The sequence below is a fragment of the Diadema setosum genome, chromosome 12, assembly GCF_964275005.1.
Source record: "Diadema setosum chromosome 12, eeDiaSeto1, whole genome shotgun sequence".
NCBI classification, from domain to species: Eukaryota; Metazoa; Echinodermata; class Echinoidea; order Diadematoida; family Diadematidae; genus Diadema; species Diadema setosum.
In genome coordinates, this window is record NC_092696.1 from 28944467 (window position 1) to 28962126 (window position 17660).

At 38.3% G+C, this 17660-nt stretch overlaps 1 protein-coding gene across 2 annotated transcripts; it reads left to right on the forward strand.

Moving 5' to 3' along the window:
* The first annotated feature begins 1609 nt into the window (after positions 1-1609).
* On the forward strand, positions 1610-16997 carry LOC140236352 (protein arginine N-methyltransferase 1-like). Of its 2 annotated transcripts, none has more exons than XM_072316309.1 (10): positions 1610-1710; positions 3719-3856; positions 4254-4409; positions 5070-5133; positions 5645-5790; positions 6493-6580; positions 10117-10232; positions 11793-11943; positions 12645-12766; positions 14614-16997. In XM_072316309.1, exons 1-10 carry the CDS (start codon positions 1693-1695, stop codon positions 14695-14697), a joined length of 1083 nt encoding a protein of 360 aa, XP_072172410.1. In that variant the 5' UTR covers positions 1610-1692; the 3' UTR covers positions 14698-16997. The 2 variants fall into 2 exon arrangements, with proteins under 2 accessions (XP_072172410.1, XP_072172409.1); XM_072316308.1 differs by having other exon boundaries at positions 1618-1710; positions 3716-3856.
* Positions 16998-17660: the final 663 nt, after the last annotated feature.

The following is a 17660-nucleotide window of genomic DNA, read 5'->3' on the forward strand; positions in this document are numbered from 1 at the left end:
GCTGTTGTACGCATGTGACATCATACACTGCAGTAGTCTTCTCATCCAGCGATGACTCCACAAAAACTTCAAAAATTCATAACTTTTGAACGGATTGTCCGATTTTCCTCAAACTTTCAATGATGTGTTCTACTTATATTGCTACATTCTCTCAATCCTTATGTTAATGAAGGTGAACTTGTCCTTTAAGTTTAGTTTACAGTAAAATAATATGTACTGCAATATCACAAATTTTCGCGTGCGTGAAACTTTCGTGTATTTCGCAAGGAGACTATTAAGTAAGTGGAATGCATGCAAAAGTTTCATGCCGCGAAAAAAAGGGCCTTCGGCTCCAATTCGCGAAAGTATACTTACATTAAACTGCAATGTCGCATACAGAAAAGGGATAAAAACGGATTGAAAAATTAGGGTCACTCGTGCGTGTTGTGCAGAATCAATGAAAACGTGTCTTATTTCACAGTAAAATCGCACCTATTTGAAAAAAAAAAAATATTGTCCAGAAGAAAAAAACACTTCAGTTAAGCGGGGCTGAATTTGTGTTTAGATATTAACCTTAAAGAAAGATGCACATTAAATCTATCATGAAACTTTCGGAGATAACGAGTTTCTTCAAACATTCATTAGATGGTTTGTTGAGGTTGAGGTTTATCTAACATTTCCATAAAAACAGATAACAGAAACAGGCAGCATTACAAATAATACGGCATTTGAAAGCATGAGAATATTACAACATCATGAGAAATATGATGAGAAAGTAAAATAATTACTAGAAAGTGTTTGAAACAAGCAGGACGCCACAGCCTTTAATTGAAGATTAATCAAAATATTTCAATATATCATCATGAAACATGCTAATTAAATATTGTTTCTAATGTTGTCAAAATGTTTATGCTATCAAAATTATGTTATGCTTATAGTATGAAAATATTGTGCGATGACCAAATAAAAAAAATAAAATTATGTGCGTTCCTACATGCATATTTGTATTCAATGAATCCACAGTTTATTGATAGGTCTAAATGTATTTTTTTTTTTTTACATTGAAAGTGATAAAGCCTAAGATTTTTTTATAAGGAATAAAAGATGATAAGAATAGAAAAACGAGCATTATTTAAAAGTCCTTTCTATAGAGAAAGATGCGGAGAAGGAAGAAGAAATACATGTAAAACTAAAAGCCGAATAGATTTGATGTTGGTTCTTTGTTTTGATTTTTATAAAGACTATCAGAGTATCAGTGACGGAAGCTAGCTAATTCAAGAATGCACTGTAAATCCGTGCCTGTATACGTTGTAATATAAGTATATTATAGGCTATATACTAGTACTATTAAGTAATCACTACAGTTTAACAGTTTTCAGACTTCAGCCATTTTGTCAAATAAAAAACTGAAGACATTTGGCGCTTGGATCTGAGTACTAGTGGCTTTGGACCACAGAACTATTCTGTGGCTTGGACAGCAGCAGCAGCAGCTGAACACTCAATACGTTGAGGGCGCTATACACAACATGCCAATCAAGAAATAAAAGTCAGTCACGCTGCTGCTACTGCGCTGGTTTTGCATGCATGCATCATGCGCGTGAGCTGAAATTCGTTGATCGCACATGTTTCAAGCTGTCACCGAGTTGTACCGTCTAAAAGCCGGTTCGACAGTAGATTGAAAATTTGTCTTTTGTAATTGATAAAACACATAAGATGTCGGAACAGATGGAGGTATGTATTGGCGTCAACTTGCTGACTTGCTCATGGAGCATATCGTAGTTATATGAATGATGTCTGCGTGAAAATTCCACGCTGTTAGCCCAGTTGAGTGAGTGTGATTCTTGGCACAAACACGATTTCATATACGTGGTTCACGTTATCAATGGAATCCCTTTGTTACACATCGCGCAGCTGTTAGCCGCAGTGCTGCGTAACGCTAGGTCCTAATTATTAGGACCTAGGGTAAAACTCCGAGTATTCGGTCATTTAAGCTTTTCTACAATATTTTTTACAACTAAAATAATACATACCTACTACATACATCATATCTACAGCAATGCATGTGTACGTGAAATATATCAAATTTCTTAAATCTCAGTTTTCATTTTGTCAAGTATCTCGCCGCTCACAGAATTGCACAAAATCCGAAAATATATCACCTTGAAAATCCCCCAGATTACAGTCACCGCAACCAGAATTTGGTCATGCGATATGTGCATTCAAAGTCGGTGCATGATCAAGGCAGCTGAAAAATGCGCCGCGCACTACCTTGTTCCAAACCAAGTTGTTGGCATAAAATTGCATCGGTGACCTCGGGCGCCCGTTGGCAAGTTGGTGACCGAATACTGGGGAATCGGCACTTGCATTCAACCCTTGTATGTTGAGTCACTGCATCAGCACGTACAGAAATTTTGCTTTTCTTTTGCATTTTCGAAGATTGATACCATCACACTCCGAGCTTGCGATAAGCCAAAAATCCTGCAAGAGAATGGCTTATTTCTCGATTTTTAGCGCTTTTTCAGCGACCCGTACTTATAAAACTGGGCTTTTGGAAAGTTGCGCCGATTCTGCACTTTTGACAGTAAAATTTTTTATTTTGAATGGATTTTTGGAGGGAACTAAGGGACTTTCCTGTTGTGAATGAGTGTGCAGGTATGTGAATTGATGTGATTTGCTTGTGTTGTGACTGTAGAACTTACTGGATGGTAATTAGTGAGAAGTGACCGAATTCCAGTAGGTGACCGAATATTGGAACTGCACCGGCCCCACAGACTTGTCCCTATCCCACCTGATGAATATCTTGATATGGCTTAGTATCACGGGGACCAGACAATAGAAGCCAAATTGTTTCTTTTACAGCTTCATAGGATTTTGTTTAAATCCTAAATTCCAAACTGTTGTTGAAAGTAGGGCCTACAAATTTGTATTTTTGGTAGATTCATATGCAAGCCATCCATGTCATGGCCATGGTTTGGCCATAACACTGTCCAAAATTTGACTGCCTACAATTTGTACTAATGCTACAATGCTTTTGCGCATAGTCGAACGGCATGGGAGGTCGAACCTTGGTGCGGGTGTTGATACACGTGCACATACATCTTTGTTGCTGTTGACTGCTCCTAAACTATTTGAGAAAATTACTCTGCTCTGAAGAGTACATTGTAATTTGTGAATATTTTGTAGATGTCTACATCTTTGACAGGAATGCATCAACTTCTGACTTGAATCTGTTAATTGTAGATGGTCTAGGTAGTTGCTTCCACAGCTGACTTTGGTAGCATATTCCAGTGAGATGACCTTAACCCTAAACTCTATAAATCCTAACCCTAAAGCCACCTAAAGGGGTACTGATGGAACTCTTGCCAAGCCTTTATTTCGCCCTTGGTGTGCCCTTCATTCAGCGAAGATGACTTGACCGCTGAATTAAGTGCACATCAAGGACTAAGACTAAGAATAAGATGTGATTACCGGTACATGAAATTTCAATATTATCAAGTTCCTTTCTACATGTCAGATTTTTGTCTATGATAATGCAACAAACTGGCTAATGTTGCATATTATACTTTAGGGGGATACAACATCAAATGCCTTCACTAAAATTTTATTGCTTCTCATCTACATGTACAATGTGTATGACTCATGCAGTAGAATTTGACCTCAGGCAGTAAAGGCTGTATCCCTTTCAAGGCCAGTCCATATGATATAATGATGCCAATGAATTGAACCTTCCCCTCAGCAGACGCAAACCCCTGTGGCTGTGCCAGTCAATGGGGAGATGGGGCAGGGAGAAGGACACACAGATAAGAAACCAAAGACAGATGAGATGACGTCAAAGGACTACTACTTCGACTCCTACGCTCACTTCGGGATCCACGAGGTAAGTTCATGATCGGGCAAGTGTTTTGCTACAATTTGTAAATCTGCCCACAAGTGCTAAAAAAAAAATAAAAATATTTTTTTTGTTGTTGTAGTACCTGCATGTACCTGTATATCACTGAGAGCAATTTATTTAAGGTCAAGGGCTATGAAGAATTTCAATTTTCCCCCTCCCTTCTGTATTCTCAGTGTCTCCGTGTGTGTTTGTCCAATTGTCCAATTTGTCTTGTTCTTTCACACTCACAGTTATCCTTACTTCCTCTCTCGTCAAAATCCAACGTGTTTGTTCAAAATGGCCACTTTTTTTCATGTCCCTTGGGTGGCCGCTATAGACAGGTTTGACTCAACAATGATGTGGTTTTACAAAGTGGCATTTACAATGTACGTTCATCTTGCAGGAGATGTTGAAGGACGAGGTGAGGACGTTGACCTACCGCAACGCCATGTACCACAACAGACACCTGTTCAAAGGGAAGACAGTCTTGGACGTTGGGTGTGGCACTGGGATCCTATGTATGTTTGCTGCCAAGGCTGGCGCTGCAAAGGTCATTGGGGTAAGCATGACCGTTCACTTAGTCTACCTTCCAGCCTGTTGCTCAAATTTATTTACTTCTCCTTTGATTGCTTGATTTATTTTCTTTTTCGTAGCTCTTTTCTTCTTTGTAATAGTGGCCAACAGAATTGTCTAAGCCTTGATGTCATGATACTAAGAATAAGATGAGAAGTTTTATAATTAGGTGTTTGATTAAGAGGATGGTGAGTTTCATCACAGCTATCTTGAAAATGATAGCATAAGCTTGGAACCAGTGTACATGCATTAAAACTGGACTGTTGTTATTTTTTTTTGGGGGGGGGATGGAGGGGGTGTGTTTCATGTATCTGAAAGTTGATATACAGCTCAGTAAGTGTAGCATTGGTTGATCAAGTTTTTCATTTTGAAAAGGTCTCAGGGATGTAAATACAGATACAAACTGAGGGGATTTCAAATGCTTGGTGATGAATCTGTCTGTAACTGGAGTTGAATGTTTGCTATTTGAACATCAGAAGATACACAACAATCAGAGACATCAGTACTTGGTACATGAATGTGTAAAGGGAGTACACTGTGTATCCATATTTCTGTTTTTTGAGGTTTCATGGAAGATGCAGGTCATTCACATCGGTGCATTGTTCAAATCTCGTGATATCTTCAACAAATCTCTTCACTTTTTCAGATTGAGTGTTCAAGTATTGTAGACCACGCTGAAAAGATCATCAAGTCCAACAAACTGGACCACGGTAAGTACCATTTCTTCAAGAACTTTTTTTAGATGTCTTTCATCAAGGAACTTCACTGTTGCATGGAGCTATTGTTACCAAGCATAAAAATAGTAATAATGAAATACTTCAATTTGAAATTTTGGTGGCTGGAAAAAAAAAAGTATAGTAGCCCAAAGTATAAGGAAATATACATATTATATTCATTTTGAATTTCAGCTGCCTGTTGGGGCCACCAAAAAAAAAGTCTTTTTGAAATTTCATGGCCTGACATCAATTTGTAGTGGCCTTGGCCACTGGGCACTGGCCAGTGGGCCTTGGCCAATTGCAAGCCCTGTTATCACTGTTGTTATTATTTCAATTGTCATTTAAATTTGCTTATTACTGTTATTATTACACAGTAACATTTGGAAATGATAAAATGTTAAACCTGTACTCCGTGCTTGCATGATTGCCATTGAGGTAGAGTACATGTAGGCTATTCACACCAATATTTTACTCGGGTGTTTATTGACCGTTTTATATTTTTCAGTCATTCAGATTGTGAGGGGTAAAGTGGAGGAGGTGACACTGCCTGTGGAGAAAGTGGACATCATCATCAGCGAGTGGATGGGATACTGCCTCTTTTACGAGTCCATGCTCAACACCGTCCTCTACGCCCGTGACAAGTGGTTAGATGTAAGGTCAACAAACTTGGTAACTTCTCGCCAGCACACCTGTGGCATGTGTCTCGAGTGAACTGGCCGCATGTGTTTGAGTTTCGTATTCAACCATTCAGAGTGTGCTCATTGCAGCTTGCGCGGTAGAGAATTGCGTGGTGACTGTGACTTGTGCATGTGTAAAGATCAAATGGCATTCCTTTCTTCTTCTTTTTGTACTGGTTGTAGCTATTTGGGGCAAGCCATGTACAGAGCTGCCAACTAGTACTGATTTTCAGTAATTTCTAGTGAAATTTGAGAAGAATATTGAAGGTTACACGCAAATAACTGATTTGAGAAATCATTGTCTGTGATATATTCTATTACACTGTTAAGGATTACTGATTTTTTACTCAAAAAAGGTGCAAATTACTGATTTTCAGCCATCAAAGCACTGAAAGGCTTTTACAAAAATTGGCAGCTCTGCATGTAGATGGTCATTGACAAGTTCTGAGTTGAAGATGAATACCTTACATTGTTGAAATTTGCCAAGGAGGCAAATACAATTTGATAACATTGCACTCGTGTGTATGAACATCGCACTCGTATGTATGAACACTGTGTATCTGGTAGCCATTTTCAGTTTTAAATGAAGTTAGCTCTTTGCAGTATCAGGATACAATTTGCATGCAATTGTTCTATCTTTACTGATGTGAACGTATTACTCCGTTTGTCTCCACAGAAGGAAAATGGTCTCATCTTCCCAGACAGAGCGACGCTTCACGTAACGGCAATCGAAGACAGGCAGTACAAGGATGAAAAGATAAATTGTAAGTGCGGCCACTTTCACTGACAGTGAAATGTCACAGTTTTGAAAAACAAAAAGATATTCATGGTAAATGTTGTAAAGCAACTTGTGCCAAAGCCACAATAAAAAAAGATATGTTTATATATATCTTAGATATATTCATTTATTTTTTTTTTAACAGGGAAGTATCACTAGGAATGAGGTGAATTTGGTGGTCCCTAATATTCCATTACTCTGTTTAGCTGGTCTCTGGTTTAGTACATTTATAACAAGGTATTGGTCATAACGAGGTAAAATTGGCAATTCTGGTGACCTTAGTTTGTTATGACAGGGCTTCCCTGTATATCGTGGAACTATGCTATTTATTTTTATATAACTGACAGGAAGTAGAGAGACATTCTAACATTGTAAAACATACCAGAGGTAGGATTTCGAGTCGTAATAGTGCACTCTTTGAAATCCATGAATAAGGCCCCTTCTCCAAGTGGGGGAAAAGGATAAAATGATATCAAATCAACATGAAGTTCATGTAATTATACCCCCGCCGCACATAGTGTGAAGGGGGTATATAGGAATCACCGCGATGTTGGTCGGGCGGGCGGGCAGTCGGTGTGTTGCAGTCGGTGTGTTGCAAAATCTTGTGTCGCGAACTCCTACAGTTTTGAAGCAATTTAAATGAAACTTAGGGTAAATGATGATATTGAGGTATAGATGTGCAAGACATGTGTTGCCATGGTAACCATAATTTTACCAAAACCTTGTGGATTGAATAACTTCCATAGTATTTAAGCAATCAATTTCAAAAGTGGTATCTATGATGATCTCTGCCCCCCCACGGAAGAAAGCAGTAACTGCATAGCTGCTGAGCTGAGATAAATGAGATTTTGTGTTTTTTGCAGATTCTTTAAAAACACAGAAACATTCAAAAATAATTTTGTGGTATGATTATGCACCATACCTAGTTGTCTAACAATACCTAGGAAAAAATTATGTTTCCGTTATTTTTTAAATGTTATTTAGGAAAATGCAGTTACTGCGGTGGCTCACCCTTGATTCTGGGTAGTTTCCCCACGGAAAAAAGCAGTAACTGCAGACGGCCAGGAGTCTGCTGTTTTCCCCATGGAAAAAAGCAGTAACTGCACATGCCACATGACCATAGGAGGAGAATTGTTACCACCACCAGGTTATGAAGTTCTTCTACTTTCTGGTTAGTCTAGATCTACAAGATCTAGGACCTAACGCTAGACCTAGACTAGGTCTTGTCGATTGAATGGCATTCTGTGTAAAAATAAGGTAATTGAAGTTGAACTTTGAAGTGCCCGGCCTGGCCCCTAACACATGACCCTGGACTAGACAATAAAGTCAAGTCTCTTCGTCTTAGATCCTAGTCGAACTCTGACGTTACATTTAAGCTAGACTACAGATCTATGCCCAATGTTAGTGCTAGACCTAGATCTATTACGTTAGATTAGGCCTACTGACATTTTGTCTAACACTGAACAGTTAGATTAGACTTTAGATTTAGGCTACTCTGTAACGTTAGATCTGGTAGACCTAAGTTTAGGGCCTACATCTAACGTTAGACTAACGTTAGTGTATTAATACTAGTGCTCATCTCCCTTCAATATATTTTCAGCTCACCTAGATTTTCTGGTTCTGGCCAAAGCCATGGCTACCGTGACTTTTCCTCTGCAATTCATGATAGATTTACAGGCATGCCTGGACCGCAGAAACTGTGTGACAGCATGGTTAGCACTGGCATGATCACTCAGACTGTACCAGACCTGCAATACTGTGCAAGTGATGACTGTGATGTGATGCAATGTTTAGCTAGTTACTGTATGCTGCAGAATTTATGCGCATGCAGCTAGCTGCACGCGTATTCTGCACTCTGAGCGCGCAGAGTCTGCCAGTTTGCTAGTCTCCAGAAAGAAGCTTTTTCTACAACTTGTCATATGATTCCCTGCGGGCAGAGTCAAGTTACTGGTGAAACAATCTTTTTATATCTACTCTCCTAAATTATGGGAGAAACTGCTGTTTACATTGTTTAAAAAAAAATTAGTAGAAAAAATAAATGGTATTAGGGAAAAAAATATGCAGAAAGGACTATACAGAGTCTGAATGATAAAGACTAAATTGTTAGTTACTGCTTTCTTCCGTGGGCTTTGTTAGTTACTGCTTTCTTCCGTGGGGAAACTTGCAAAGTTGAATCAACTGGATGCAGTTACTGCTTTTTGCAAAAGTGAAAAATTGCATTTTTGGTCACTTTCATTTTTGTTTTTGCAAAACTGACCTATTAACATTGGAGAGCATTGGGTAAACTATTCATTTTTGCAAAAAAGTAAACATTCATAAAAATGTCAGTTACTGCTTTTTTCCGTGGGGGGGCAGATCTATAGGTGTAGTTATGCAAGACACTCTTTGTGTTTGTACTTGACAAAGCGTTGCCAAGCAATTGAAATAAAATTTAGTAGGCATTATGGCTTTGAGGCATAGATGTGGAACACATAATTTTTGTGTTTGTCGGACAGAGCATTGCTATGGTAACCATAATTTTACCAAAACCTTGTGGATTGAATAACTTCCACATCATTCAAGCAATTAAGGTCAAATTTAGTATGTATGATGGTCGGGAGGTGTAGTTATGCAAGACACCAATGTGTTAATATAAGAAAAATATGTTGCCATGGTAACCACTCATTTTTGTATCAAATTGAACCGTTTAATCTTTGAAGGTGAAATTTGGTGTGTATGATGCTCTTTAAGTGTAGTTTTGCAAAATGTCCTTTGTATTTGTATCGGACAATGCGTTGCCATGGTAACCACATTTTTTTTTTTTTTTTTTAAATCCTGTGGAGTGAACTTCTTCCACAGTTTTCAAGCAATTGAAACCAAATTTGGTAGGCATTATGGCCCTGAGGTATAGATGTGGAACACATAATTTGTGTGTTTGTCACACAATCCGTTGCCATGGTAATCACAATTTTACCAAAACCTTGCAGATCGAATAACTTTTCCATCATTCAAGCAATTAAAGTCAAATTTAGTATGTATCATGATCTAGAAGTGTAGTTTTGCAAGACACCAATGTGTTGCCATGGTAACCACTCATTTTTGTATCAAAATAAACCATTCAAGCTACAGTGCTGTATGAAGGTCAAATTTGGTGTGTATGATGGTCTTTAAGTGTAGTGATGCTGGAGGAAAGCATGTTTCCATTTGCTCTAAGTTTTATACTCAGTGTCAACTCTGTAATTGTACAGTAAACTATTAAACTTATTCTGTTTCCAAATTGATTGCCCTCATGACATCACATGCTATAAAGCAACACTAGGGGCAGGGGTATTAATCACCTTCAGTGATAATTCTAGTTTTATTTGAATTGGACTTGTGTGAACCTTTCCATGCTTTGTTTTCACTATTTCTACATCTTGCATTATCCATGAAAGAATGTTTCCATTACCATAGTTTCCGACAAAGTCCTTTTGTGGGAACAAACTCCTAGAGACATTCATTAATCTTGGTGCTCTTTGCTGCATGCATGATTCTCTCCTTCAGGGTGGGACAATGTGTACGGCTTTGACATGAGCTGCATCAGGGAGGTGGCCATCTCAGAGCCCCTCGTCGACGTCGTGGACCCAAAGCAGATGGTGACAAACTCCTGCCTGATTAAGGTAAGAGCCAGCTGTTGTCAGCCCTGCTGCTGCCCTGTGCCCCTCCCGTAAAACTCTGCTGTGGGAAAATGACTTGCCATGGATACTTTAGCCGTTTTAGCTAACAGCAATACCATGGCATTCCGAATTTTGACGACGATGTGCTATAACATTTTGGAGTATATTTGATGCCTCTTCATTCAAACATTCAATTATCCCAACTGTCCATGGACAAACTGAGATTGGTAAATTGTTTACCTGAAATTGTTTACCAGTACAATAGCATATATGTAGTTATCATAGCACATACTGAACATTGTTTGCACATTATATGCAGACATGCAGGGCATATCAGCTCTAATGGTGTATAAACAGACCCCAAACTTCATCTTAATTTAGTGGTGAAAAAAAGAGTGTGGTTGATTCATTGTAAATACGGTACTTTGGTGATGTTGACTGCAGATATACATGACATGTAGCTCTGAAACTTTCGTACAGAGTCAGTCATGAGAGGTCCTATTGGAGAAAAATCACAGTGAAATCTTCCCTTTTAGACAACTCAGAAAATGTCTAATGATATATTGATGACATCAATTATTCTGCAATATTGCAGGTTAAAGGGACTGTACAGTACTGGTGGAGGTGGGGATTCATGTTTTGAACATTCCTAAGTGAGATAATGAGAAACCTTTTATGAAATATGAAAGAGCATGTCATGTTAAGAAGGAACCAACGTTTATTTGATGAAAATTGTTTTTCAAATGGCTGAGATATCCAAAAAAGTGGTAATAATAAAGGTGACAGGCCACGCCTTTTATTAGGATCTCTTTGTTTCACCTTGTTTATGGATATCTCAGCCATTCCAAAACCGATTTTCATAAAATAAACTTTTGATACCCCTTATAATTGCATGCTCTTTGACATCTCATAGAGTGGTTTCTGAATATCTCGCAAAACGTTAAATGCTAAATTCTCACCTCGACCAGAACTGTACACACCCTTTAAGATAGATATTACTGCAAACTGACTACATGACAGAAAAGAACAACCCTTTTTTGACCCTTGCTGTGTAGACATCATTTCAAAACAAGTAGAAGTTACAAAGATATAACAGTTTGTATTGATATATTCAATCTAGTTTTCAAGCTATCTGGCATTGAATAAAAACCTCTGGCACGTTGGGGGTTTGAGCCTAACATTTGAGTTAAACTCCTAATCTGGCCATTTATGTTAAGTGTATCTGGTGAAGCTAATTTCATTGGCACATTGGTACTTCCCCAACACACATTTGCATGGCTTGTTGGTAAGGCCAGTTATTGTATAGTAATTATGGAAACTTCCTACACGAAGGTCACTACTACAGTGGTTAAAATGTGAGGATATTGTGAATATAGTCCCTGGTTGTTGTGAGTAGACACATCATACTGATACAGTATGTAAACATAGCCTGATATGGAATGTGCCTTTTCATGAACACAGTGTGGACTTTGTGACTTCCTGTGAAATTGAAATAAACCTGGTTATCCCCGTATCCCCTTTCTCCCTCAATCCCCACCACCCCCCTTTTTTCCCCCTCCTCAGGAGATCAGCATGTACACAGTAAAGGTGGAGGACTTGTCGTTTGAGACGCCCTTTCAGCTCACGGTAACGCGCAACGACTACATCCAGGCGCTGGTCACGTACTTCAACATCGACTTCACCATGTGCCATAAACGCACTGGCTTCTCAACATGTGAGTTTACGCCCAGTTCCAGTTCTGTCGGCTTTTTTACCACACTGTCTTATGTGTCTCCTTGGTGAATACTTCAAAGTTGTGAATAAGTCTTGATTTGAAAATTGGAGACATTTTGGACAATTATGTCTCCCACCTGTGAAAGTCTATGGCCTACTGATGACAAACATGTTGAACAGCAAAAGTAGAGAAAATTCCAGCTCTGCTGTGATGTAAATTTTATTACAGAGCTATGGCTTTGATTTTGTACTTTCAGTGTACTGGGGCATACTGCCATGTATTGATTGGTTTGTGGGAGGTTGTGAGTTTGAGTACAAGATGCAAAGTTGGGCAGCTGTTCACTTAGTGGAGTGTGCGAACTTAGCACACAAAGAGCACTGTAAAAGATGTTATTTTCCCGGGGTGGAAATTTTCGCGCATTTCTTGCAACCAAAAACCAGCGTGAAAATAAAAACGAATATTTTTGCATGTTATATGTTCCACTGATGAATGTCTTGATTCCGTGAAAGTAATAACAAGTGAAATTCATCTTACACAGCCGAGTGGAAAAATTGCTCTCGTGAAAATATCCTCTTTTACAGTAAAAGCCAATTAGTGAATGTGGTGTGAAATGGCATGTATGAGTGCCGCCAAGACCCCAGCGTGGTTGAAAGGCCGTAGGTTTGAAACATGACTCTCTCATCTCTCCCAACCCCCTCCAGCTCCAGATTCACACTACACCCACTGGAAACAGACGGTATTCTACCTGGACGACTACATCACTGCCAAGCGTGGGGAGGAGATGTACGGCGTGTTTGCCATGAAACCCAATGCCAAAAACAATGTAAGTTCTCACAGACACACACAGATGCACGTGCACCAGAGCCCCAGCCCATACCCTTTAGAGCACTCTAAGGTACATCTTCATCTATGACAAGTTGATGAGCATGTACTGATTGACAGAAGTTAGCGACCATTGCCGGATTTCTTTCAATACAAATGCTGAGGTTAATTTGACAGTTCTTGGGCTGTAGTAACTGAGAAAAGTTAAAGGGATGGTATAGTTCTGGTTGAGATACATGTAGGGATTCAGGTTTTAACTTTTGCTGAGATAACTTGAAACCACTTAAATGAGATATAAAAGAGCATACCAGGCACAATTCAAAGAGGAAATCAAAGTTTATATTTAATAAAAATTGGTTCTGGAATAACAGAGACATCCAAAACCAAAGCAAAACAAAGAGATCCTAATAAAAGCTGGATCCCACCTTTTATTAGCCTCGTTTTGTTTTTGCACATCTTGGCCATTTTAAAATCGATTTTATTCAAGTAAACTTTGAATTCCTCTTTAAATTGTGTGTTCTTTAATATTTCATCCAAGTGGTTTCTAAATAGCTCACAAGTTAAAACCTGAATTCCCATCTCAACCAAAATGATACCATCCCTTTAAACATTCTCCTTTTGCTGAGGATGTCTGCATATCTGACATCAATACCTTCAATGTTTGTTCCCTTTATATTTGCTACCTCTTATCCCAAAGCCCACCAAAAAAAAAAAAAAAAAAAAATCATCAGATGAAATTTTCGATTATGCTCAAATTTTGAGAAAGATTAACAACTTGGAAGTTGATATGCAACTTTTGTAGAAATTTGGATATTTCTCGGGCAATGAATGTGTGTAATGGAAAAAGAAATCCAACTTTTTTGAATTTCCCTCTTTGTGACAGAAAAGGGTCTGCAATATAGAGTCAACTGAATTGAACTCTTAATTCTAACTCCTTTTTGTGTGTGGAGTAAAATTTTGATAAGTTTCAAATATAATAACCAGACAGCATCGGGGCTCTTCTTTCAGAAAATGTCCCAATCCCAAATTACTTTCTCGAACCAAAACACACAGTTTCTGCTTTGTGTTTTTTTTTGTGATGCATGTGACTTATGCTATGATTAACTAACCAGTGTAATTCGGTCTTTATGGGAAGGAAAATGAGTACAGCTTCTCCTTCCTACATACTTTCCAAAGCTAGAGCTTCCTTACTTGTCAGTGTAGAAATGAGCATCAGGAAGCATTTAGGAGTTGAGAATATACCGTATGTTCTCCCCCCCCCCCCCCCCCAAGAAAAAAATAAAAATACAATAAAATAAAATACACTGGGACCCTCCGTAACGTTAACTTTAAGAATAGCGAATTAATCCAAATACAATTTCAAGGTATGAAACTCTTGTATGAAACTTTTGTTTTTACTCACATCTTACAGAAAAGCCCATCTGATTTACTTCAGGGGTCAAGGAGAAATGAGGATTTTTGTAGAGCATGTCAGGAATCCCTTCCCTCCAAGTACTGTCCATTGAGTTCACACATTAACATGCAGATCCAAGAGCATCCAAATGCTAAACTTGGAAGAACCAGAGCAAATACCTGCTTTACAAAGATCCATATTTCTCTGTGACCACTTACCGAAATTGAATGGGGTTTTCTGCAAAATATAGCTAAGATGTTATATTTTCAGACCCTGAAATAGCATTCAGAGAATTTAATTATATTGGAAGTTACTATCAGTGTGAAAATCGGATTGTGTTGTTGTTGTTGTTGATTTTGTTGTTGTTGTTGTTGTTGTTGTTGTTGTTGTTGTTGTTGTTGTTGTTGTTTTTTGTCATCAAAAGCTTGTTTGTTTCTTCCTGTCTGTCATCACAGAGGGATCTGGACTTTGTCATCGACGTCGACTTCGTAGGCGAACTGTCGAGCTATAAGTCCAAGTTTTCTTATCACATGCGATAAGCACCATTTGTCATCAGTGTAGGAGTGGTGTAAATACGGCATTCTAGTTTGGACACACATTTTTTTATTTATTTTTTTTTAATAGACAATAACACAAGAGAAAAAGGAATAGAAGCATCCCGACATTGAAACTGAAACCAAAACAGGGCAGTTTAACATCACAAAGGTGGCAGATGCCAAATTGGACTTTTAATAGTGCAAGTTGTGTAGGAAATTCGACCTGCTTGAAATGGTTACAGTGTTAGCACCTATTATGGACTCTAAAATGATGCTTGCCCATTCTCTGTCATAGACTTGAAGCAGAGCCCCCAGTTGTTAGTACGCCCCCTCCCCTTCCCCCCAACCGTCAAGGTTAAAACCAGCTTGCACTAGTGCCTTTCTGGATTCAACATAAAAGTTTCAGTAATCACATGGCTTGTGTGTTTATTTGTGGATGTAATAATATTGCTATTAGTAATGAGGATGACAACACAGCAGTATTCTTGCTTGTGAAATAATAATACTTGAATTCTTAGTGAGCTAGTTAAGTCTGAAAAGTTCTTGTGGGCAGTTATTAGCAAAGATTTTTGTCTGTCTGAATTGTACTACTACATATTTTCCTAAAGCTTGCAAGACATCTCCGTGTGAAGAAACAAATACATTATAGGTTACTCTACTCATCAATTAATTGTTATCAAGCAGAACAATTTTCATTTAGGTGCTTCATGGTTCAGTTCTATTGGCTACATTGTATGTATACCTCCACCCCCCCCCCCCCACCCCTTATCATCATGTCAGTATTCACGATGACATAGTTCTCATTTCAGTAGTCATGTAACCCTTGTGAGGTGACCAGCATATTTGCTTGCTTTGGATTTAACATAATTTGCATTTTCTGTATTCGGCTTGGAAAGGATGATATATGAATGCATCAAATCGTTTGGCAAGTCAGCTGGAGAAGTTATCAGCTTGTCATTACTGAACTGATATGAATACGAATGAACTAGTAGAATTCACAAAACCTGCACAAAATTGAGAGATAGAGAGAGAGAGAAAAAAACCTGTCATACTTGGCAAATATAAAGGCCGAGAGTGTGATAGACTATACAAATAGACACATGGCTCTTGGAGGCCCACAAAGCTAGTCCCCCCCCCCCCCCCAAAAAAAAAAAAGAAAAAAAAGAGAAAAGTTTTCCCTGTTCCTAGATGGAGGTCTGCAAGAATGCATGAATGGGGAACTTGAAATACTCACGTGACCTAGAGACCCCCAGATCTTGTGTGTTCCCCCCCCCCCCCCCCCCCACACGAGCAGTACACAATAATGTGACTGCGAAATTTGCCAACATGCATACCTGTACACACCGGCTCCCTGAGGCACACGAGGGAACGACAGTTGTGAAGCAGTAGAGATTTTTGCCCACCGAATTTTTGCACAACTGAATAATTGCGCGAGATGGCGGTGGTTGGCCGCGACAATGATGACTTGAGCTGCGGATCATTTGGTGCTCTTCCAGTACTACTTGGAGCATGTTGCATTCAAGGCCAGTAGTTTTAACCCCGTTTAGGACAGACTGATTTTGCTACAACACACATTTCCCATAGACACAGCTAATGAAGAAATACCTCCTTTTTTTTCCAACCTTGTAGAACTGCGTACAATTGAAATCATGAATGATATTAGAAGATGTGCATGTATTCAAAACTGTTTTGTCACCACACATGACCATATGATTGTGTTTGTAATAACAATTTCTTGCAAAGTTGCGAATATACGATCCTTTGTGAATGCATAGGTAGCTGTTGCGAGCTGAAAGGCATAATGCAGTCATAATGGTCTTATTGGTTTTAGATAATAAATGAAGTGATATGTCTTGATTTCAAATACCACAAGTAAAAAGCATGAACTTAAATACAAAAAGAATTCAACATGTTTTCATTATTGTAGCATAATGAAAGAGCACTTGGCATGCCTCTTTCTGGAGGCAGGGAGAATGATATAACATCAACATGTGTATATGTCAGTAAGAAGTGGACGAAATGTGTACTTTTTATAGAACATGAAATTGTGTTGAATTCTCTTTATATATTCTTAGTATCACTATCCTAGTGTGTCATCACTCTGTAGTCTTATCTAGCAGTCATGGTACAGAAAGTTTGAATAAGCGTAACTTAGGTTATTTTAGAAATAACAAAAGCAGCAGCACAAGCATTGATTTTTTAAATGAAAGAACATTCTTTGTAGACTTAATGAAACAGTGGTGCATTCAAATTGTATCACCAGATACATGTTGTATTTTCACGTAATAGTCATCCTACATGTATTTTAACCCTATTCTAACTGGGGGGGGGGGGGGGTCAAATTGACTCCCCCCTCGACGTTTCGCGCCACGATTTCGCAACGCGCAAGATTTTGCCACGTCGTTTCACAACTTTTTTCATTGAAGTCTCCCGCATATTTTTAGACCAAATTTGCGACGTCCGGGTACACCGTTCTGAAGATACGTAATGTTTTGCATATGCATGTCAACCCCAAAACAGCTCAAATTCATGATATCGTGTGCAAATCCAATGCAAATTGTGTTTTTTGGTTAAATTGATATAAATAAGATTATTTCAACTTTTAACCATTGAAATTAATCAATTCTAGTGTAGATAGCCTGAAAAAGTGCCTGCAACAAATTTTGGCAAAAAAACAATGGAAAACAAAAGGTCGAAAAAAACAATAAAATACATAAGAAATTAACAAAACAATAGCAAACAAAAGAAATTGATTTTGATTGTGCTATTTTTTTACACAAAAATTGTTTGATGTGTCTTGAGGAATTCTGACACGAAAATTTAGCAATCCTCCAGTCTTTTTAATGGAGTTATAGGTGAAAATATGATTTCATGCACAAATTTGCATAATTAATTTATTAAAAATAGAAAGGCAATATTTTTCTATTGTGTGACCATGTAATCTTGTAGTTGACATCCAGCTCTAT

Excerpts from the sequence above, each read along its gene's own strand:
- LOC140236352 (XM_072316308.1), top strand. Across the intron at positions 6,581-10,116 it reads CAAGGATGAAAAGATAAATT|GGTGGGACAATGTGTACGGC; the intron begins GTAAGTGCGGCC and ends TCTCTCCTTCAG. Across the intron at positions 12,767-14,613 it reads AACCCAATGCCAAAAACAAT|AGGGATCTGGACTTTGTCAT; the intron begins GTAAGTTCTCAC and ends CTGTCATCACAG.